A 23,603-nucleotide genomic window follows, 5' to 3' on the forward strand; every position below is an offset into this window, starting at 1 on the left:
ACTGACAAAGTACTTTTATCTACGTTAAGTGTTTATTACCTTCTGTCACTAGTATGCACTCTATATGCACAAAAGTACCAGAACACTTACACGAGCCGCTTCATGCCATCAGTCTCACACTGTCCCATTACCTCAAAAAGGAGATCACAGTAGTTTGAATCTACTTTGTGTTATGGGAATAAATAGGACAAATAGACCAATCAGATTCCTATTGTGTGTCCACTTAGCTCTAATTCCTTTTTTTAATATAGATTTTGCATCAGCTTGAGAATAAGGAAAATCTTTTTTTTCTGCATAACCAAATTCAGCTGACAATGCAGCATTTTTTGGCTGTTGTAACATTACTAGATTACTTCCCTTTTTTTGGAAACATGTGGCCCAACAGGCCACGTTATGTTTTCATTTTAGGAACTCTTTAAAATTACAGTCAGCTGGCGAGAAAGCTGAGTGACAGCTTTCTTGAGAAATCTATTGAGAGAATGATAGCTATCAATAAGAAATCTAGGAATAAAGTCAGTTTGGTAGCACAATGTATGCATATGAGAAACTATACCAAGGAGATCTGTCGTGGAAATCAGATAAAATTCAGAAAAAAGAAGTGGATGAGACACTTGAGAGGAAACAGGTTGAACTGTGACCTGACACCGAGGCATTTTTCACATTCAGCAGATGACATGACAGGAAAAACAAACTGAGCAGGATGAAGCGGTGGTGCTAAGCAGGATACTTGGATGGTGCTTATTACTGCTAATCAGTCCAGAAAAGTAGGATGTTATTTAATCTTTTATGAGAAAGTTTAATAACTCCTCCATTCAGCTTTCCCGCACGCTCATTTGTGGCCGTGCATATGATCATTGATTCAATGAAAAAGGATTGACAGGTGGAGCATATCTGCATTTCACAGGCGCTACATTATTGAGTGCTAAAGTACAGACTATTAAACCTATTGAGTGAATTACTGATATTTCCCAAATCTGGGTGCTGAGATGCACATTTAGGAGAAGAGAGCTGAAAGCCTGGGAGCTAAATTCTCAATAAAGATTTAGGACTGTTCAGTTCTCCTCTTGAAAGGCTATAAAGCCATGTAGAGAATGATACTCAGGCAGTGAATCAGACATGCAGAGAGAGCTTAAAGATAGGCCACAGAAGCAGAGTTTTAATGAAGTCACAGTTCAAGGTGTTGGCCACATCCCCAGCCCACAGAGACGGACAGCAGAGATAGAACATGAGGGGATAACGACACTACCCACATTTGCCATTTCACAAGCCTTCATTACAATAAGAATGTGTTTTTGACGGCTTGCCTGGTTAACTGATGGTGCGTGCGGTCATTCGCCCAGTCAAAGCTCAGCTTCTGCAGTAATCTCTTCAACACAACAGACAGATCTTTTGGACATTAAGTCACAGCTAGAAAGCTTCACTAAATTTACTACATTTTTGAAGAGAGGACATTACAAGTAGCTTTAAGCTATTACGGCTGCCTAAGCAGGGAGAAGAGAGCCACCTTCATGAAACTGAAAACTTGACATTCAACACGCCTCACTACCCGATCGATCCCTCTTCACATTACACACCTCTGCTACGTTTTACTGAATTCATGCACCCAGACGTTTTAGTTTGGGATGGTAAACCTGCTAAACCTGACCTCACAGTAACTTTAACCAACTTTATCTGGAAATGTAATTATTAACTTCATGGGCAATTGCTTCTCTGTGTCCACAGAGCGTGACTGTGTAAACAGATTCATGTCCCCACAACATGAGTATACACACACACACACACAAAGCACACAGAAAAATAGTGAAAAAGCCATCCAACCACTGAGTCTGTAGAGCTGGTGTGATGGTCAGGTAACTGTATACAAAGTAGATCATTAACTTCAGTGACTCCTGAGGACCAGAACCAACAAGTTCACGTTAGACTGAAGCAGACACACACACAGAGCTAGCAGTCAGAGTTTAAAAAAAAAAGTCATGTGGTGGGCAGTCAATAATTAAATGGTATTTTATATTCGGTCATGGATCAGTGCAGATTATGCCCGGAGTTGTTTAGATGAATAATAAATGTGCATCAGAGTATTTTTGCAGAGCAAAGGAAAGGTCCAGCTCTCACTGCAGTCTCGTTCCCAGAGTTTGACTTTGTTTGAAATGTATTAGTCAACATCCGAGCAGTTATCAAGGCCTGTCTTTGATCCGGTTACTGACCTTTGACCCTTCACATTCAGAAAAACTCATCAGAATGAATATAGGAAACTGTTATGAAGCTTTTCAGATAAGATACAAAAACACAACATAGTCCCTCGCTGAAAAAATATGTCCAAACAACATCAATAAAAATGTACTGAACTGAACTCAAATTAACAGAAATGAGCTGAAGCAGACAGCAGGTGTCTACAGCTGCCTGCGTTGGCACCAGCACTCTACACAGAGGCTCAATCTGTCTGTTTGTTGTCCCACGATCTAAACATTCTGTTTAATCCTGTAAAGTTGAGCATTTTCAGTCTGATGTTGTTGCTTTACATAAGATACAGAAGAAAGTGCAATGAGTACGTCAGCAATGCTTGAAAGTAATGTGAATAATGCTCTAAATGATGTAGGGGTGGGGTGCAGAAGGTATGTACAGAATATTGTTTTAATGACTCACACATTTTGACCTTGCTGCCCTTTGACCTTTCAACAAAGAGCTTATCAGCTCCCACATTTGTTAGTGTGCTCTTCTTTCTGTGACTCCCTGATGGACAGGAATTAGAAACCAGTTTCAAACAACAATCATCAGCGTAAAGATTTCAAAACCAAGTTAAGGACTAACGAATAGAGGAGTTTTTACTAATATATACTTTGTTACAAATTATTTTAGATCCTCCAATTTGATAAACATGTGAAGAAGATTTCAAGACTGATCCAAGTTAATTAGATTACACCCACTTCAGCAGCTCAGTTATTCGTTGATTCCACAATATTTCCTCATTTTTTATTTTGTACAACAGTTTGGTCACGAGCATCACCATATATAACTAAGAATCTGACATCTTTATAAAATCAAGCCAAAGCCAGTTCTGCGGAGTCCTTATCATATTTTAAAGAAAATAATTTACTTAGTTTTAATTTATTTCTGTTTTCTTAATTTATTTTTCAAATGTATAAATATTCTTGCCCCAGATTATCTTTCTAGACACATTCAAGGGCAGGACAGTAATCTCATTACAAAGAGTGTAGTGAATGGCAGCTGTGAAATCTAAATAAATTAAATCTAAAGTCTGTCAACCAGCATTTTCCACAATGGCTTATCATCCATGGAACACACTTCCAACTGAAATCCAGTTGATAACATATATTAAATGTACATATAAACATCGAAGGCTGGTTAAAAATAACTCAGAGCTGTAGTCATTTTAATTCATTATGCTGTACTTTTCTAATTATTCATACTTTTGGAAATAATTTTCATTTCTTTCTTATTTCTATTACGGAGCCTTTGTTTTATAACTGAGAGGGACTGAGATCCCTCCATCTTTCTTACACTACATTTATACTGTGTGTATATTATATTTATTGTATATTATGTATATAATGTAAATAAATGCTATAAATTTAGTTTTTTCATTGTGAATGGAAAACCACAACATTGGACAAGGGTCAGAAATTAGAAATAGCCAAAAGCTCTATGTGCAGCACTTCTTCATACTGGAACTATGTTAAACTGCACTGTCGCTTTTATATAATAAATTGAATGATCAGCATCATCATGAAAGTTTCAAAATCAACTTAACAAATGAAGAAAGAAATATATGGGCTTCTTCTAATGCTTGTACTCCAAGGCCTCAAATGACAAAATGCAGCATTAGAAAAGTGCAGCTCAGTGCTTTTCTCCTTCCTCCCCTTTAATAAGTACAGCATTTCATAATAATGTAATATACTTTAGTACTTGTATGATATACTTCCTGGACAACTGAAAACAAGTATTACTCCCATACAACAATGCAGCAGATCAGTTAAAGTTAGTGAGTTATGTTTTGTGACATTTTGTACCCTGTATATACACGTCAGGTTGGTGGTTATGCTGCATGTATTTATAGTTGCTGGACTGATTGGCTGATATGTTGATTTAAATACACAGAAATGTTTTGAGAGACTGGAGGTTTCTAAACAACCAAAGCAAGCTAAACGAGTTTAAGGCATTTCTCCTGTGGACACTTTTGGAGCTTTACAAAACTGAAGTTACCTCAGTGCTCAGCTGCAGGCCAAACACTTGCGTTATAATTGAAGTGTGTGCTGGTCTGTCATAGTTTGTGAATAGGGTCCCGTCACAGAAAGCGGCAGCTGATTGGCTGCCCCGCAACCTCATTATCAGCCCCTGTCCAATCACTCTGCTGTGTGTGCATGTTATGTAAATGGGTCGCTGGAGAGTGAAGGGAGGTAATTAAAAGCGACGCTTTGCCTTCGGTCGCTCTTTCACGCAAGCAGAGAAGCGCTGGGTCTGCAGGCAGCGGTAAGTGAAGCAGGATTTACTCTTAGTTTTTCAGACTCTTCAGACTCAGAGTGCACTCAGCTGATTGGCCTCTCGCCACTCACACGCATGTTAAAAACTGTGTAATAATAAAGTAGTACAGACGCTGCTGAGAGCTGCAGTTTGATTGCACGTACTGTAACAGTCTGCACAGCACTCTGTTTATTCTGATGAACGCAAGTGTGCTCTTCACTTCAGCTGTCTGAAGTTGTCTCGCAAGTGTTCAACTCTTCTGCGCATTTGATTGGTCAACACCCGAGGCAATCCTCCATGCCCCGCCCTTTCAGCTCAAAGTCAATAAACTGTCATAGTGATTACTGAGTTGTACAATACTGTGCAGCGTAATGATCGAGTTGCACTGACACAAGTCTATATATGAACACAAACACGGACAAACTAGGCTGCCTGTAATAGTTACTGATAGGAATCCAGTTATAAAGTTACTACAACTTTGGATTCATTGACATTTCTTGTGTGTGCAATACTTTTTAGATGTCACAGAAAATAGGTAACGATACTAATGTGTAACATGCACTCAGCTGACAGTACAACAAGTACAGACAGTACAACAACAGCTAAGACTAAAGCAGTGAAGTCATTTTTATTTATAGAGCATATTAAAAGCCATCAGGGTGTTCTTCATAGTACTTTTAGTCACTTAATATAGCAAACTATACAAAACAGATAGTTACGATATCTAGAAATTGCATAAGACTATGTGAGAAATGCAAAAACATTATGAAAATCACAAATTGCTGCACTGGACTTTATGTGGGATAGACTGTTCTAGAGCCTTTGGTTTATAACTGAGAGGGACTGAGAAAGTGTAAGTAAGCCAAAACAGGAGTGGTGTGTTTTAATGTGTGTGTAAAATCCAGCAGCTGCATGATGAAGCAGTGGTGGTTAGAAATAATGCTTCTGGTTTCTGTAGAGGCTTTAGTTTATCATGCTGTTGAACCATTCTACATCATATTGAAAAGTGTTTCCATTATTTTGGCCATCCTATTTATTTCACCAAGAGGAGGTTAAATAAAACAATGCACCTCGCTGTATGCAAACAGGTTCACAGAGGGACAAACTGAAGGGTAGAAATTGACTATGAACAAATCAGCACCTTCCTAATAAGTAAAACAAAAGAAAAAAACATGACTGAAATTCTAACATTAAATGGTCTACTCAAAACTGCTGTTGTATGATGGCAAAAATGTTTGTTTAATAGGAATCTGTTCAGTCCATCTCTAATGCAATGAATAATGTGAAAATCCCATTCAATTTCATTTTTCTGCATGCACGTCTGCCACTCAAGAACACATAAAGGCGTGAGGATGAGGATTGCAGTGATTGGTCAGAGTCTGTTTGGCCAGGAAGTGTACAAGGAGCTAAGGAAGGATGGGCACACCATTGTAGGAGTCTTCACAATCCCTGACAAGGATGGCAAGGCAGATCCACTGGGTAAGAACTCACAACGTCAACACCATTTTAATGGGAATATTAATGGGAATACTGCCTTTCTCCTGTCACCAAAGCAATGCTGAAAGTAACTTTCCAAGCAAGCATTTTTTGGCACATCTGCTAGGAATAAACAGATGATGGTGTCAAATGAAACTATGACTTCAAATTGGGCCACTGGTTTTATCTCTGCGGCTCGGTCATCAAACTTGCATTGTCCATTGCAGTGTGTTGTGTTTTCTTTATCGGTGAAAGTATCAAATGAATGCATTTTCATATCAGAGCAGTAAAATATCTGTAACTGATTTACATCACTGCAGAAGAATAAGGAACAACTGGAAATGAATTAGACTTTGCTTGACTACATATACACACCAGTAAGGTTTGCTTACAAATGACTATACATGCTGTACACTATAATAAAAACAGAAACATAACCACTAGCCCACATTTGGAAGTGCTCAGAATCGTGTCATGATCAGATATTGTCCAGGTGTTAATACAGTCTGTGCAGAAATAAAGGACTGTCATAGACATCTGCTAATTAATGCTAAGTAAAATATACTAGAAATCCACTTACCAAAACTGAAGCACAAATTTCTTGGAAAGTTTTTACCACACAGAAGGCCACATTGTTTGTCAGATTATTCCATTAGAAAAACAAAACAAGAACAACACAAACATAGTTTAGTATCTTGAGAAATTATCAGGTGAGGTCACTATTTCAGGTGAGGTTGTGCAGTCATCCACAGGCAACACTTAACAAAACAGCCACTCCCTAACTGGCTGTCTGATTAGTTCCCCAAAAAGGAATGGACTTTAATAGATCATTGGGAAACTTTCTGGGGAAAATCTGATCTTGTTGGGACATTGCCCATCCCACTTTGGATGGAGCAGCTCTCATTTCTACAAATCTGGCCAAATTTATGACCCCCCCCCAAAATGTGACTATCCAGAGTTGGGGCCAGAGTGCAGAGTTTTACATGCCTCTCTGCAATTTCTCTTACACTGTCATTCCCACAAAACCCCATCCCTATAGAAATTGTTATGACATGCGACATAGCAATTTTATTTTTATTTTATTTTTTATATTTTTCACCTCTTGCTTTGTGTGGGTTATAATTCCAGATCCTTAATAACGACACAGACAGAATACACGTTATATACAATGTAATACAGAAAGTTACCACCGCATGCTGGGCCCATAATCCAGAGGTCGATGGATTGAAGCCATATTCTGCTATTTGAACTCTATGTTGATAGCCTATCAGATTTCCACTATTTGAACAATGTCACAAAAACACACAAGTTTTAGTCCAGCCAGCGGGCTGTTTACATTTTGGGATGGCTGTAGCTGAGGAGGGAACCTGGTTTCTCAAAACTGCACGCCAAAGTATCCTTGGGTACGATACTGAATTGCAAATTGCTCTCCAATGTTTTCACTGCAGTGTGAATGTTAGATAGAATGCACTTAAGCCCAGAGTACTTGAATGAATGGGTAAATGAGGCATATTGTCTAAAGTGTTCAAGTAGCAAAGCGCTGTATGAGTCCAGTGTATTTATATAATATACACCTGTAAATTCCCGACTCTTCTCTGTGCTCCTTTACTCTGGCATTTTCCTGTATGCTTGCTTTTGGAAGCCGACCCATGTAAACATGTAAAGCCTTAGCAAATGGGAAAATTCTGACTTGTAAAATTTGACATCCTATAAGAGATAACGAGATGTTATTTTTGGCTGCTCCCTTTTTCACACAGTGTCACCACAGGGGGTAGTTCTACATGTCAGAATTTTTATATATATATATATATATATATATATAGATAGATAGATATGATGTCTGTATTTATAGAAATACAGACATAACTGCAGTACATGAAAAAGAAAACAGAACTGTTGCAGGATGTGCAGCTTTTCTCATTTATTGTGTTATTTTATCATTTATCAGCCACAGAAGCGGAGAAGGATGGCGTGCCTGTCTTTAAGTTCCCCCGCTGGCGACTGAAGGGCCAGGCTATTCAGGAGGTGGTGACTCAATACAAGGCTACAGGTGCGGAGCTCAACGTCCTGCCCTTCTGCTCCCAGTTCATTCCTATGGAGGTTATTGACCACCCAAGACATGGCTCCATCATCTACCACCCATCCCTACTGCCTCGCCACAGGGGAGCCTCTGCTATCAACTGGTAAGTGATGTTCATGAGATCAAGTTGAAGAGAAGCAAGACACAGTGACAGCTGTTTTATTTCACTTCCTGTATCGGTCTTCACAGGACACTGATTCACGGTGACAAAAAGGGCGGGTTTACAGTGTTCTGGGCTGATGACGGACTGGATACTGGTCCCATCCTGCTGCAGAGAGAGTGTGATGTTGAACCCAATGACACTGTCAACACCATCTACAAGAGATTTCTCTTCCCAGAGGGAGTAAAAGGCACAGTAAGTAAAGAAAGAAAGTGTGGTACAAAGACACTTTTATTGTAAACAAATTTCATACATTGGAAGGTGTGCAATATAATGTGTGTTAGCTGTGTTTAATGTGACTGCAACACTTCACCAAGGCCTTCTACCACAAAGATGATAGGATGCATTCTCCCAAACAACTTTGTTTTGATCCTCATCCTCACACTTATATCTTAACATGCTTTTATTTTACCTCTTAATAGCTACCTGGTCCCTGGTGGCTCATGTTAGCATTAGAGATTTTGTAATACTTAATTCTGCCACAGAGGCACTGCTATCCTGTGTTTTAAATATAAGTAAAAGCATTAATGCAACACTGTCCATGCAAAATAATGACTAGTGCATCATCATAAGACATATTTCGTGTATGTACTTCCTGATCTGAAAGGTGATGCCGATGCAAAAATTCATTGTCCCTCATTCTTTTTAATGGCCAGTACTTTGGAAACTCCATGGTTGTAAAAAACATAAATCTATAGGTTATCGGCCCTTGGGTCTGTCGCTCCAGAACAGGGATGTGAAACTCATTTTACATCAAGGCCCACACAGGAAAAGTGCAAATCGTATATATGTCTGTCATATTTTCCAAAGCCGTTCAGGAGGCCAGATTGGAGTGTTTGCAGGACTGATTCTGATACCCGGGCCTTGTGTTTGACACCCCTGCTCTACAGCATAAAAAGAATTTAGACAAATTTTATTGAATTCAGTTTTTTAGATAGCACCAAATTACAATAACAGTCACCTTAAGGTCTTTTTATTACATTATAAAGTAAAAACACTACAATAATAGAGAGAAAACCAAGGAGACTACCCCCTATTGGCAAACAATCTGCAACAGTGGGAAGAAAAACTTCCTTTTAACAGGACGAACCCTCCAGCAGAACCAGGAGGAGCGTCATCTGCCATGACCTTTTGGGGTTGATGGCGCTTGTTTTCATAATCAGACTTCACTGAACAATAGGTGACATCATGGTGGCTATGTTCATCTTTTATATAGTGTGTATCTTGACCACAGTCACCATCCTGTCAGTTCCTTGGTTATGAAATGAACTGGTGATCATAAAGCTGTTTTTTATTTAAATGTGAAATCATTATTATGCTGTAGCTGCAGGACATGCTTTTTGAATCAGTCTAGTCATATTGCTTTCTCTTGCAATGGTGTGAAGTTAATACAGTTTGCTATGCTAAAGGTAAGCTAAAGATCGCCTTGAAGTGCTGGAAAAAACAACCTGTAACAGAAATGAAGTTTGTTTTATTATATTTATAGAGTTAGTTATCTGTGTTTTATGTGACTGATCATTCTGCCTGTGTCCTGTGATTTGCCTGCTGCGAGTTTCCCAACATCATAAATACTGTGATGACAAAGTTCAGAAAGATAGCTCATGCAATTTAAGATAGCGCAGCTTGAACTGCATTTTTCTGGTTCCAGGTGGAAGCTGTGAGGCTGATTGCAGAGGGGAAGGCCCCGAAGATCACACAGCCAGCGGAGGGAGCCACGTATGAGTGCATCCAAAAAAAGGACAATGCCAAGGTAAAACACAAGTGTAGCTACGCCACATTACATCTACAGACATAAACATGCAGAGTGTCGGTCACTGCTGTTCGTTCGTTCGTCGATTTACAAATATCATTACTTATATATTATTTAGTTATAGTTATAATATTATTAGTTATATTATTATTATTGTTATTATTTTATTTTATGGGATATTTAGTTAAGCTTAAAATTAAGGGTTTTTTTTCTTATGCTGATAATAATGTGGTCTTGATATGTTTATAGCACATTTTACAAAATGCAGAAATGACTTTTTGTGATGCTTTGCTGTGAAAACTGCAGAAATTAATTCCATCATTTAAATGAGCAGTCTCTCCTGTTCTGTCAAAGTCTGACTTGAATTAACATCCTTCATCTCAGCGCTGCCATCTTTATCTGTCTTCTGATTCTATCTTTTGTGAATATATACACATATAAATCTGTGTGCTGCTATTCTTTCAACTGACCATGATGTAAAGAGGCTTATCCAAAACCACAGTTGTAAATAAGAAAGCGTTCTTTTGCGTCGTTAAATAAAGGTTAGATTACCATCCTGTGGTACAAATTGGTATTACATGCAAACACTTTGGATATAAAGTCACTGTGATTATTACTTCTCATTCTCTTGATAGTTTTTTGTTAATTTTTAACTCAGATATCTACAGGTAATACCTTTAACTCAGTTATTGTTACTTAAAAAAATTCTCCTACATACTTTTAGAAATATCAGATCAGATTACCCAGACTCAGACCGACTCCCAAGGCAGTGGCAATGGCTGCATCTCACAAGGTCACATGTACAATGAACCAGCAGTTCACTGTACATGTGGAGGGAAACATTTCAATTCAAACCTTTGCCTTTGAAAATGTGAGCTTTTTCTTGCTGCTGCAATACAAGGAACAAAGTACAGTTTCTGGATGTTACCTACATTGTAGTGATTTACACTTTTACCTAACACACAGTCCCAGTTTGAGACAGGAAGGACATGCAAATCCCTTAAGAGGTTGCATCATGAAGGGCATGTGGTGTAAGGATCCAGTAGATAGAATATGTAAAAGGTAAACAGACTGGTACTTACATTGGTACACACACTCACATGGATGCATCAGTGCAACCCTAGGGTACTTTGACAGGCAGACTGGAGTGGCTGAGGAATCGACCCACCAACACGCTCAGTAGCAGACATCCCACTCCTCCTGCGCCGCTGTGGTGAAGCATTTAGATTTGAAATGGCAGTGATGACTGTTTGAATTTCTAACAGATTGACTGGAACCAGTCTGCTGAGGCTCTCCACAACTGGATCAGAGGAAACGACAAAGTGCCGGGAGCCTGGGCCGAGGTCGATGGACAGGTAACAGCTTCTTAATGCTTTCTGTCTGTATCCTGTACAGCCGACTAAATAAAACATTTTAGACACAATACTTCTGAATTTGAACCTGATCAGAGCGACGGCTCACGCAGACATGCAGAATCAAAACATGATGAGCAACTGCGTTTGGACTGAGTCCCGTTTTACATCTCTCTCTGTAGAAAGTGACTTTCTATGGCTCCTCTTTGGTGGATAATGGGACCGCAGTTAATGGTCAACCCCTGGAAATCCCTGGAGCCAGCCAACCGGGTATCGTCACTAAATCTGGCCTGGTGCTGTTTGGCAATGACGGCAAGACTGTAAGTGAGATTATTAATCTCAGGAAACTGTTCTAGAGTTCCAGAATTCACATTACAGATAAGTGCTGTACATATCTGAAATGATTGACTCAGACATACAATGGCCCCATCACTGTGTCGATATAGCTACACCTTGTTACTGAATGAATTGAAGACCACCCTGACTGCGGTGGTGAAAACATCACTTGCAGATATTCGGGTGCTTTTCACTGGCAGGGACGACAATTGTCAGAACAAAGCAAATACCTTCCTACTAGGCTTGACTTGTGTAGTAATACCAGAAGTATCACATTCAGTCCTTCAGCTATGAGGTGATTTGGTCTTGGAATGCAGCCCACAGCTCGTTATTCTGCATCCTTTCTTTTCACGGATGCTCAGACAAAAACTCCACACTCATGTCACGACTGCAGAGAGAAGATTTTGAAACATTTACGCTAGAAAAACCTGACAGAGCAAAGGAACAAAGAGATCACTGTGACACTGGATATATGACTTTTTTTAGCTTTATATTTTTATGTTCACATAACAGGATCGTCGTGAAATAACTTTGGCAAAATATATACAGTATATAAATCTATTTTACAGTGCAACATCAGTAACACATGACGTACAGCATCATTTGATATTATGGTGCAATTTAGATTTAAAAACTATTTTTCGATCAGGTTGAACTTTGTCACTGTAGACATCTGTTTAATACTCGCGTTTGCCAAATATGTTAGTGTTTATTAGAGGCTCTGAACAGAACAGGAATGTAGAGTTTAGTAAGTAGTCCACAGTACCAGAAAAGCAGTAGAAAAACAGTCCTCCAGCATCCAGCTGTATCTACAGTATTGTGCATATGAAAAGCGAATATTCAGCTGGCCATCTCCGTGTGTTTTGTATGTAGTCTCTACAGGTGCTGGTTACTGAACTGTCCAAACCTGTATTTTCCAGTGTTTAAAGTCCTGCTCAGCACTGAAAGTAGTTAAGAATGCTTGGTTGAATTAAATGGGAATATTTTAAAAAGTACATTTTTAATCAGTATCTTTTTAGTGTCCGAGTCAGGAAGAAGTTAGCTTACCTCAGCAAAAACCCGGGATCGGTAATAAACTGTTCCCTCTATCATAACTTCATAGGCACTTGGGGAAATGTACTTGTATGCAAGTTAGATGGAAAAAAGTATTTTTGTCTTTTTCGTTTATGTTGTTTTTTGTTATTATTTGTTCCCATTTTGTTTTGTTATAAATCAGTAATCTTTTAGCTCCTCCGCTGCTGGTTTGTCTTGTTACAACAACAAAGTGCTGCTTAAAAAAACACTTTGTAATCAGAGTGTGACATTAAGCCACTGAAATCTCTGGGATATTGATGTTGTCAGTTAAGTAGCAGAAAGGGCTGTTAATCAGTTTCAGCTGAAATTACCAAGAGGTTCACAAGAGGAGCAACAATGAGACAATCCCCAAAACAGGTTTTACAGGTGGAGACCACTGACCCCCCCCCCCCCAATGGAACCAGTCTGTGAGCACTGTCAGAGCCACAAAATGGACTCCAGCATGTGAATGTCTCTGACCAAATAATCATCAACAGACTTCATGAGCCCTGTGCTCACTGCCCGACGCTGTGGAGTGTGACTGGAATTTTCCATAGAATACCAGAACTGGCAGGTACACCACTGGGACTATGCTTTTCCCATATGAGAGCAGGTTCACCCTGAGCACATGTGACAGACGTGAAAGGGTCTGGAGAAGCCCTGGAGAACATTACGCTGCTTGTGACATTGTTCAGAATGACTGCATTGGTGGTGGTCTGGAGAAGCATATCCATGGATGGACACAGAGACCTCTACGGGTTAACCAACATCGCCCTGGCTGCCATTATGCCATTAAGTATCGGAATAAAGTCTTTGGATCCACTGTCACACCCTACACTGGTGCATAATTTGTAGTCAAACTAATGGTCTCTTGACTCCAGTCCAATAATTACTGCAGACACATGAGAGTTCATTTTCCATCCAACCTGCATATAAGTATACAACCCACAATTTCAAATTTAAAGCCAATTTCAGTATATTTACTATCTTATTGCAATCTTCGGACAACATTTGGCAGTTGGCATGAGTGTTTGGTTTCAGTCCCATTTATGGCAGTCTGGCTGCTTTGCTGATTTTGTTGTGTACATGTTGAAAATTTCAAAAATCAAGCTCAGTTCTGTACTCAGATTTTCGACTACATGCGCCATCAGCTCTAACGCCTCTCAGGTGGGACTCTGACTTGTGGACAGGTTAATGCCGTGAACCTTTCTCATATGCCTCTTCATCAGCAGCCGCTCTGTAAACAGCTCATCGCAGTCCCCGCATTTGTACGGCCTCTCCTCTTTATGTTTGGCTAGAACGTGCTTCCTCAGAGTGGAACCCCTGTTGAAGGATTTGTCACAGATGTGGCAGCTGAAAGGTTTCTCCCCTGTGTGAGTCCTTATGTGTTCTGTCATGTGTCCTTTCAGCTTAAAACACTTGCCGCAGTAATGGCAGCTGTAGGGTCTCTCTCCTGTGTGCACTCTCATATGATTCTGCAGGTTGCTCTGGCAGGGGATGTGCTTGCCGCAGATGTGGCAGTCAAAGTTGCTCTTGCTCTCCTGTGGCTTGCTTTCATGTGTCTTGAGGTGCCACGTTAGCACAGTCTTTTTGGTGAAAATGTAGTTGCATATGTGGCAGCGGTACAGGGTGGTGCTAGTCTTCTCTTCCAGAAGGTTTGGTTCATCTGCAGATGTTTGCGTCAACTCTCTGCTCTCCTCTGCTGCTCTGCAGTCCTCTAACTGCTGCACTGTTTTGATGAGTTCTTTTGTCAAGGCATCTCCGTCATCGCTGTCTTCCATCGTTGGTTGCTCCTCGCCTCCATTGAGCCACAGTTCCTCCCTCTGCTCCTCTTTAACCTCGGAGGGTCCCGGCTCATCCTGCCACACACTCGAGCTCCACTCTTGCTGTTTAGGTGGAATGTCCTCAGTAGGCTGTTGTTTGGCATCTGCAAACAAAGGAGAGAGAAAAGCATTACACTTCAAGTATTGTGCTGAGATCTAAGCGTTACAATTGGCCTCACACTGGTCATGAGCTGCGTCCAAGCTTCAAGTAAAGGACAGCATTTGCTATTAGAAGAGTGCACATACTCACATGTGTGGAGTATGTTATGACTTCAGTTTAGACAATAAAAGTCTTTGGTAAGTTTTTTTTTTTTTTTTTTTTTTTTTTTTTTAAGTGAAGTGAAATAGCCACCAGCTTAGACTGCAAACTGCCCTGTGTGATAAGTCACAACCATGACCTTATGCTGATAACTATATACAGGTCAATGAACAGTGGTTAAGGAACTTCTACAAAGCTGCAAGCTAACAGTAAACAAAACAGGCTGACAAAATGTCATGTGTTCTGACACAGTGAATGACACAGACCAAACCAGAGCCAAAGTTACTCTGGAAACACTGGGTTGCATCGTGTCTATCAGGTAAAAATGGGCCAGTCTGCACCAAAACACCAGTTCTGATAAGTTTGTTCCATAAACCCCACTAACTTCATGAAGAATGCTAATTTTCCAAATCTACAATGTGATAAATTGACTGATTCTTATATAGTGCTTTTCTGCTCTCCCGGAGTCTCTACACATTATTACTCTGATGGATGCATCGGAGAGCAAGGTTAATATCTTGTCCAAGGATATGTGGCATACAGACAAGGAATCACCTTCCAATCAGTAGATGATGCTCTACCTCCTGAGCTACAGCTCCAGTGTGGAGAAACATGGCTGAACTGTTCAACTATTTCAGGAGTGGCCAACTCCAGTAGATTGTAAGGTAGACCCTACAATGACATTTATAATAAAATAATATTTTCTTATATAAAATATATAACTATAGTTTGCCCTGTGCTTTGATGCAAAGTTTTTAAGCTGCTGAAAACAAGATGGGTATACTGTAGACATTAATTAATATTAATCATAATTTGATGTCCACTTTAACAATGTTCAGGTCAGTGGCTCAGAGTTTTACTGGCCCATGTATATTTGTATTGGGTTGTTTGAAAAACAAAAAACAAAAAAAACCCCTTTGTTTTTAGAATTTCTATTAGTATTATTAATGCAGTTCAACAAAATATTTTAGATTATTTCACTTTCAATCTGAAAAATGTTGCAAAAACTTTGGAATAAATATGCACCCCACGCCCCCTTTAGACACACCCCTGTTCGGTTCCATGTAAACTAAGACGGCGGCCGTGAGCCTTCAACTATGGTGTTATTTTTCTGCCACTATTCACTATTCAATAAAACTTTTGAGCACATGTAAAAAAAAATTGCAGGTGCAAGTATTGCAAATTGAGGAGAAATTTATTTTGAGCGAAGAAAAGCTAAATTTGAGTGAACAAAATTCATTGCTGCGTGCAAAAAATGTATTTCAGTGTTTGCTATTATCCACACACACACACACACAATGGTAGTGATGTGCGGATCGATACTGAAATATCGATCCCTCCGATACCAGTCATTTATGTTCTAGAATCGATTCTCACATTAAAATATCGATATTTTAGCAATTTAGGGTAAATTTGTAGTTTATCATTAACAGGAACACAGTGGAAAGAACCTATTTCATTCGGATTGTCTACATTGGAAGGAACTACTTCTTCTTCTGCCTTTCATAGTCATGTGCGAAATAGGGCTTTATAAATGTGTTGCGGCCCCTTAGCATGCGCACTCACAACAATGGCTGAGCGTAATTGGAGTCATGTGCGGACTTATTTTACATCCTCAAACAGCCGAGACGTGGTTTGCATACATGTGGCAAGAAAGTGAGGTGTTGTGGCAACACCACAAATTTGTCAAACACCTCAGAGTAAATCATATCACAGAATATGACGAGCGTATGTTGAGGCGAACTGAAGAGGAGGAGTAGACAGGGACAGGTGCTGCTAGGGCGAGACAGACGTCTCTCACGGAGTCCTTTAGTGCTGCAGGCAGGCAAGGTGTTCAAATAGCGCACAACTTCAGTTTTTTTATTTCTATATGATGAATTCTGCATTATTAAGTGATAAGAACAAGTAATCTGCTGTCCTGTAATCATTATGACGCTATAATTTGAGATACAATAAATAAAATATGTTTTTGTACAAAGTATCGGATCAGTATCGTCGATACCACCCTGAATATTACCTGGTATCGGATCGGAAAGGAAATCAGTGGTATCGCACATCACTACACAATAGCAGCCCCTCTCGCTCAGTTTTTGCATTTGCGCTTGCTCGCAATGTGTTGTTTGCAGTCTCAACAGTTCTGCCCGTGCGCGCTCAACTCTTTCTGTACGCCGTTATATTTGTGCCACAAAACCAGCCAATCACAGACTTGGATGCAAAAAAATCTGATTGGCTGTTTTGTTCTCCAATCAGCTCGAAATGACGAAATGCAATATCCCAGAATCCATTTAGTCCAAAACTCAAACGAGGCTGTGGCGGAGGAACACAGAGGCTGTGTCCCAATTCAGGGTCTGCACGCTTGAAGTACGCATTTTAAGTGCGATTACGTCACCGCCACACGACGACGGCTGTCTCAATTCGAAGTGTACTTCAGATGCGTACTCCAAATGCGCCGTCGATTTCCCCAAATATCAAGCGTGGTCCGGTGCACGCTTCGTGGTCCCATATATTCCACAATTCATAGCGCGGCGGTGGGTGTGGATAATTTTGCCGCAAAATACGGCAGAAGGGAGCGGCCGAAGAGTGAACTGTCAAAAGTAAGTACTGAATATGACGTCACTTATTTATGTGCGAATGTTTAATAACGAAGAACATTAAAACATTGCTGTTGGCCACATGTCGGCAAAGTTGTGTGACATTAGTGATGTTCGTTGTTTCAGAGCCTCATATATATATTAGGGGTGCAACGATACACAAAATTCACGGTTCGGTTCGATACTTTGGTGTCACGGTTCGATATTTTTTCGATACAAAAAAATGTTCATGACTTTTTAATTTGTCATTTATTAAAATTATAAATATATATTTTAACGCAAAAGTACAGTTTTTAAATTTAACGTTGCTGAAACAACAAAGTAATAAAAAAATAAATCTCTCTGATCGAGAAATCACTCATCTTTGGAAAAGAGAGTTTATTACAGAGAAATGGCTCTTTCCAAAATAAAAGCTATACTATACGCTTCTTCTGGGCTATATTCTCAGCAGCATATTAAACATATCAGGTCCCCATAAGGAGAATCATGTGCTAACGGCTGTCTAAATGACTCGGGTAAAGTTTGTAGCATGCGTGCTTGTTGTTTTTGTCTGTTTCCACTTGTCTTTGCACTGGGATGATGTCGGAGTAAATGTGCAGTCATATTCGTTGTGTTCCCACTAGTGCTGTCAGCGTTAATCTCGTTGAAATGACGTTAACGCCACAACACGGCAAATCTCCGTTAACGAGCTACCACGGATCGCCCCGTGCGTGGGGCTGGACGGCCAACACGTTAACGAGCTAACTGCGCTAACGCAGTAGTTCCCACCAATGTAATTGAGCATTGCGTGGCACATCCAACATACTGTTTTACTTTAGTCCATGACGCGCTTACCTTCAGGGTCATACGTCACATGAAAACCAAAATAGTTCCAAACGCCAGATCTGAATGAGGGTGGGGGAGGTTCAATTTGCCATGTTACAAGGAGAGCTTCTGTCTCGCTAGCTTGCCCTGCGCTCAGTGAATCTGCGTTCGACTACTCCGCCTAGGCTGCACTGTCGAGCGCAGATCCACTGAGCGCTCAACACAGACAGCATCGTCAGAAGAAAAGTTGATAAAATAAATTAAAAATTTTGTATTGTTCGATACATATGCGTACCGAACCGAAAGCACTGTATCGAACGGTTCAATATCGATACGAGTATCGTTGCACCCCTAATATATATATATATATATATATATATATATATATATATATATATCATAATAATCTGACAATACTATAATACTGGCCATATTATATTTACATTACCACAGTGAGATGATTTTAGTCTCATGAACAACATTAGCTAATTGTTGTTTACTAACTGATCTTGAAATGACTGTTCAGTACAGAAGTGAAGCCCAACAATCATGTTTTACAGTCCCGTGGTCTCTGCCTCAGATACTCAACTAATCAAAGTGATGTCATGACAAAAATGAATGACCAACAAAACATTTTTTCTCCTTCATTTATGTCAAACAATGCTGTATGTAACGTTTCTCGCGGTTAGTATCATGGTTGCTAGGCAACCTGAACAGCGCGACGAAGGCTAGACGGTCCCATTTTACAAGCCTCTCACTTCCGCACTTCTCGTACTTATAGTACGCACCGTACGTAGTACGCGTAGTGCGCGTACTTCAAGCGTGCAGACCCTGAATTGCTGTGTCCCAATTCAGAGACCGCACGCTTGAAGTACGCATTTTGAGTGCGATTACGTCACCGCCACGCGACGACGGCTGTTCCAATCCGAAGTGTACTTCAAATGCATACTCCAAATGCGCCGTTGATTTCCCCAAATATCAAGCGTGGTCCGGTGCACGCTTCGTGGTCCCATATATCCCACAATTCATAGCGCGGCGGTGGGTGTGGATAATTTTGCGGCAAAATACGGCAGACGGCAGAAGCGGAGCAGCCGAAGAGTGAGCTGTCAAAAGTAAGTACTGAATATGATGTCACTTATTTATGTGCGAATGTTTAATAATGAGGAACATTAAAACATTACTGTTGGCCACATGTCGGCAAAGTTATGTGACATCAGTAATGTTTGTACTTTCAGCGTTAACTTGGTTTTAAAGCCTCTACTTCAAAATATATATATAGTTGACCTTAATCTTACAGAGAATGTGATGATTTCATGGATAATTAAAGTCAGTCATATATCCACAAACACAACAGGCTGAAAGTCAGTGATGCTGCTCGGTTTGCAGTCCTGAATATCACGGCACAAGCAGGATTCACTGCACTGTTAATGTTAGCTATGTTATATTGCTGCCTCTGTTCGGTGGTGTCGAGCTAAACGGACTTTAACGTGCGTTTGAACGAGCTGACGGTTCACTCGTTAAGCTGAAAGAAAGATGCTTTAATCACAGCAGTCACATGTGTCCACTGTACCATCTGGGAACTCTTCTTGTTTAGCACTCGTAATAACACAAACACTAAATCCTCCTTCTCTTGTGCTGTTTTGTAGCAGTGTGTACACCTGAGACTGTCACCTGTCTGTCTGTCCTGCACTCTCTCTCTCTGTTTCTTTCTCTCTGATTGTGTAATAAAAGTATGAACATGTATTTATAAGTTACACTTGTGTTTGAATCCTGCAGCTTATCACACATTTGATTTCCATGTGTGACGACTGCAAGTGTCCAGAGTGAGGACAGACTGAGGGACCCACTGCTGCACATCATCTGTGAGGCTTTGCACCCCTGATGATCCACCAGGACAAACTCAGCAGTGTGTGAGGAAGAGGAGGAGGAAGAGCCAGCAGCAGCTGACAGATGGAGAGAATAGACAGACTGTTCCCTGTTTGTGAAGGACTGCTAGGAAAGTTTAGAATAACTAATTGTCTGTCCTGAATCAGTCTTATTAGGTAATGTTCAAATAATTTGATCATTCCAGTGTTTTCAGTGTGGGAGAAAGTACTCAGGGCCTTCAAGTTACACACTATGAAAGGCAGCAACAAGTTTAATATTCAGAAACCTAAAGTATGTATCAGCAGCAGAATGGAGCTAAAAATAAATGTTTGTTTCAGTTCTATGAAGCTTTGAGTATTTTGGATTAGTGGCACTGCTGTGTTTGTTGCATCATATTGCTGTAATTGTTTATATGCTTTATATATTCTGAGGTAAGTAGATCTATAGTGTTACATCATATTCTATAAGGATGTTATGTGTTTGTATACTTTCTGCCCAGTTTGACCCATTTAGCAGAAGTCAGCCTGTTTAAGGCTCTGATATCTATTCTGTATGACTTAAAGCAGTTATGACATGGTATGATTTTCTCACCCAATAAAGGAATATTTAATATATCAGTCTACTCTTCATTCTATCAGACACAGTTATCACAGCTCGTACATTTTTTTACACATATATGTAAGTATTGTCGGAGTTTGAAATATTACTCTTTCTGGGTCACAAAATAAACTTTTAAGATATTTTCATGCAAGAATGGTGCTGTGTAAACTTCAAATATCTGCTCGATTTATCAAGACATCACATATTTGAAAAAGTGCTCTAATGTTTTCGGATGTTCTGGTATTTCAGTGTATTAAACAATGTATTTCAGTGTTTGCTATTATCCATATATGGATAATAGCAAACACTTAAATACATTTTTTGCACACAGCAATTAATTTTGTTCACTCAAATTTAGCTTTTCTTCACTCAAAATAAACTTCTCCTGAAAATGCAACACTTGCACCTGCAAAAAATATTTTTACGTGCGCTCAAATTTTTTTTTACGTGCGCTCAGAATAGTGGCACAAAAATAACGCCATATTCAACAAGCTGTATAATTAAACATGTACCACACCGAGTTCACAGTTCATCTGCATATTTTAATACAACTTCTGAAGGCTTACTGCAGATTTCTCTCTGTGTAAAACAACCGATGAAGGATGGAGCAGCTACAAAATGTGTTTCTCTTCACGTCTGAGTTTGTTAACCAGGAGCTCTGATGAAGGACTCGCTCGCTTTTTCCCAGTAAAGGTTTTAATGGTGATCACAGGAACAGCGCCGCTGTTTTCTATCACTCAACCCGAGCTCACCGTCTCGGTAACCGCTCCGCCGCTTTGCTCTTCGCGGTGTGTAAACAGGCTCGGGGTCCACGTTTAACGGTGCCAGGGTCATCATCACTGCTGCTGTTGTGTTCTCAGTGTTTTTGTTTCAAACTGGACCCCTGAGTGGGCTTAATGTTGTCAGATTTATAATCCACACGCTTCACCTAAATACGTTTGTATCGCAGGTCTGTTTTTAGCCGCTAATGTGAGTGAAACGCTCGCGTTCGTGTTTCCATGGTGACACTGACAATGGCGCGCTACAGAGCCGTTCCTTAAGTGAAGCATCGAATCAAATAATTTGTATCAAGATTTTTTTTAACAATCGAATCATTCTAAATACTCGATAAATCGTTGCAGCACTTGTTCACTGGCATTATTGTAACATTTACAAAATAAATATTTACATTGTTTCCTTAAATTAGTTTACAAGTGTATCAACATTATAATCCCGACACTTTCTTACTGGATCCATCCAAAAACAAGAGAGTAATAGACGTACTAGGAGTGATTCTTAAGGCAAACATAAGCTTTCACCAGCTTGTATGAGTTGAGAGTTTATACAAAACAATGCCATGATGTCACATCCTGCAAAGTGTGTTAAAATGATCGGTGGTCAGATCGCTTTTGATTTATGTAACAGAAACATACAAGTACGAGTCCTGTCTGAGTGCTGCTTCCCCCCCCCCCCAATTTATTAGAATTACCTTTGATCAGAATAATTTGGATTGTTATCTGAAGATAATATTCACACATAAATATCTGAACTTGGTGATATTTATAATATTTAATCAAAGTTGAAGGCACACTGTCGGGCAGTGCAGACTAGTTGTGGTAAAGGGAACCTGCAGATGCAACATCTGGACAACATGAAGAAAACTCACCAGTTAACATGAAAACCAGTTACACTAGAACTCCTGTACAGAGCACAACTGACACTCCTGTACAAGACTGACGTTTTCATAAATAATACAAAACAGCTTATGACATGTGTGTATATATATGACATATTACATACTGTACGTAGCTTCAAAACAGCTTGTCCGTATCTATAATTATATACAGATGTGTTCACTACACCAAACAATGTTAAGAACAAGTGTTAAACTCGCGGGCTGATTGGCTCAAAGGGTGCAGTGTCTCCGGCGGTCATGTACGCTGAACTATAAAAGGAGGATTTAAGTTGCGTCCTATGAGTAACGCGCACACGCTGAGATCAGAGTAACCACAATGAACGACAGTCCTCTTTGATATGATAAGTGCGACCTGCCGCAGTTTGACTGTCATTTGAACTCATGTTTCGATAAACAGCATCCTTACTGTACTGTTTTATTTGAGGACATTGGAAATAAGCTCACCGGAAATTTAACGCTCCTTTACTATATGGCTAACACTGCTTGCTAATGTTGCTAGCTAAATGCTGTGAATATAAATGTAACTTTCTGTCCGACGTCGCTGAGTCACTTATTGGGTTATTAATAAGATGCTAACTGGCTGAAGTAACCTGGGGTACATACCTGCCCTGTGCAGCCTTATCTCTGGTTTGTAGACGAGGTCCAGCAGCCGCTGCAGCCTCTGGTTCTCCAGCTTGGCTCGGTACACCTCCTCCTGGTACTCTACCAGGGTCTTCTCGACGAATCCGTAGATGTCCACCGCAGCTGCGGTTAGTCTTTCCGTCAGGAACACGTTAAATGTCTGAAGGGTAGCTGTGGCCATTGTAAGGCTTCTCCGTTATTTTCAGCTCGCCCTGCTTGCTACCTATGGATGTGTGACCGTCTATGCAGTGTGTAACAGGGGTCACAGCGCCCTCTAGAGCACTGGACTTTGTAGGACACTGTACCGTCAACATGCATGAAAATGCTCTCTAGGCACGTTTAGGCTCGGATTAAACTAGTCAGTGGTAAAACTGACTGCACGCACTAGAGTTCAGCTAGTCTAGAGCTGAACTCTCATTCATTCTCATTCATTCTCGTTCATTTGTCTTCATTAATTCAGTCATTCACTGATAGAAAAGTTGACCATTTTTATTTGCTCACTAAAATAAAATTGGTGTTGGGATCTCTGATTTTTCTGCTTAAGTAGTTTCCAGCTAACATTCACACTCCAGTGGATGCTTTGAAGAGCAACTTGGGGTTTCGTTACTTGGCCTTTGTGAGGACTTTCAAAACATGGAATTGACAAAAAAGTAAATTAGGCAGAAAATAAGTTGTTTA

At 40.0% G+C, this 23,603-nt stretch overlaps 2 protein-coding genes across 2 annotated transcripts in view; one reads left to right on the forward strand and one right to left on the reverse strand.

The window, feature by feature from the left end:
- The first annotated feature begins 4,392 nt into the window (after positions 1-4,392).
- aldh1l1 (aldehyde dehydrogenase 1 family, member L1) overlaps positions 4,393-23,603 on the forward strand; it is a 28,543-nt gene continuing 9,332 nt past the window's right edge. Inside the window, exons 1-7 of the mRNA XM_084927406.1 lie at positions 4,393-4,488; positions 5,813-5,958; positions 7,904-8,138; positions 8,225-8,390; positions 9,844-9,945; positions 11,211-11,300; positions 11,480-11,617. Of these exons, the coding sequence (XP_084783532.1) occupies positions 5,832-5,958; positions 7,904-8,138; positions 8,225-8,390; positions 9,844-9,945; positions 11,211-11,300; positions 11,480-11,617 (858 nt within the window). The 5' untranslated portion in view covers positions 4,393-4,488; positions 5,813-5,831. The remainder of the gene's footprint in view (positions 4,489-5,812; positions 5,959-7,903; positions 8,139-8,224; positions 8,391-9,843; positions 9,946-11,210; positions 11,301-11,479; positions 11,618-23,603) is intronic.
- On the reverse strand, positions 12,105-23,180 carry LOC146386392 (uncharacterized). The gene is made up of 2 exons (XM_084927408.1): positions 22,908-23,180; positions 12,105-14,613 (listed from the first exon to the last, which is right to left on the reverse strand). Exons 1-2 carry the CDS (start codon positions 23,104-23,106, stop codon positions 13,850-13,852), a joined length of 963 nt encoding a protein of 320 aa, XP_084783534.1. The 5' UTR covers positions 23,107-23,180; the 3' UTR covers positions 12,105-13,849.

The sequence above is a fragment of the Perissodus microlepis genome, chromosome 5 (assembly GCF_051167445.1).
Source record: "Perissodus microlepis isolate ML-2025 ecotype Zambia chromosome 5, ASM5116744v1, whole genome shotgun sequence".
In the NCBI taxonomy this organism is placed as follows: domain Eukaryota; kingdom Metazoa; phylum Chordata; class Actinopteri; order Cichliformes; family Cichlidae; genus Perissodus; species Perissodus microlepis.

Bases quoted from the DNA above. Each gene is read 5' to 3' on its own strand.
- LOC146386392 (XM_084927408.1), bottom strand. From the start codon at position 23,106: ATGGCCACAGCTACCCTTCAGACATTTAACGTGTTCCTGACGGAAAGA. The intron at 14,614-22,907 runs GTATGTACCCCA...CTTTGTTTGCAG, and splicing joins GATAAGGCTGCACAGGGCAG to ATGCCAAACAACAGCCTACT.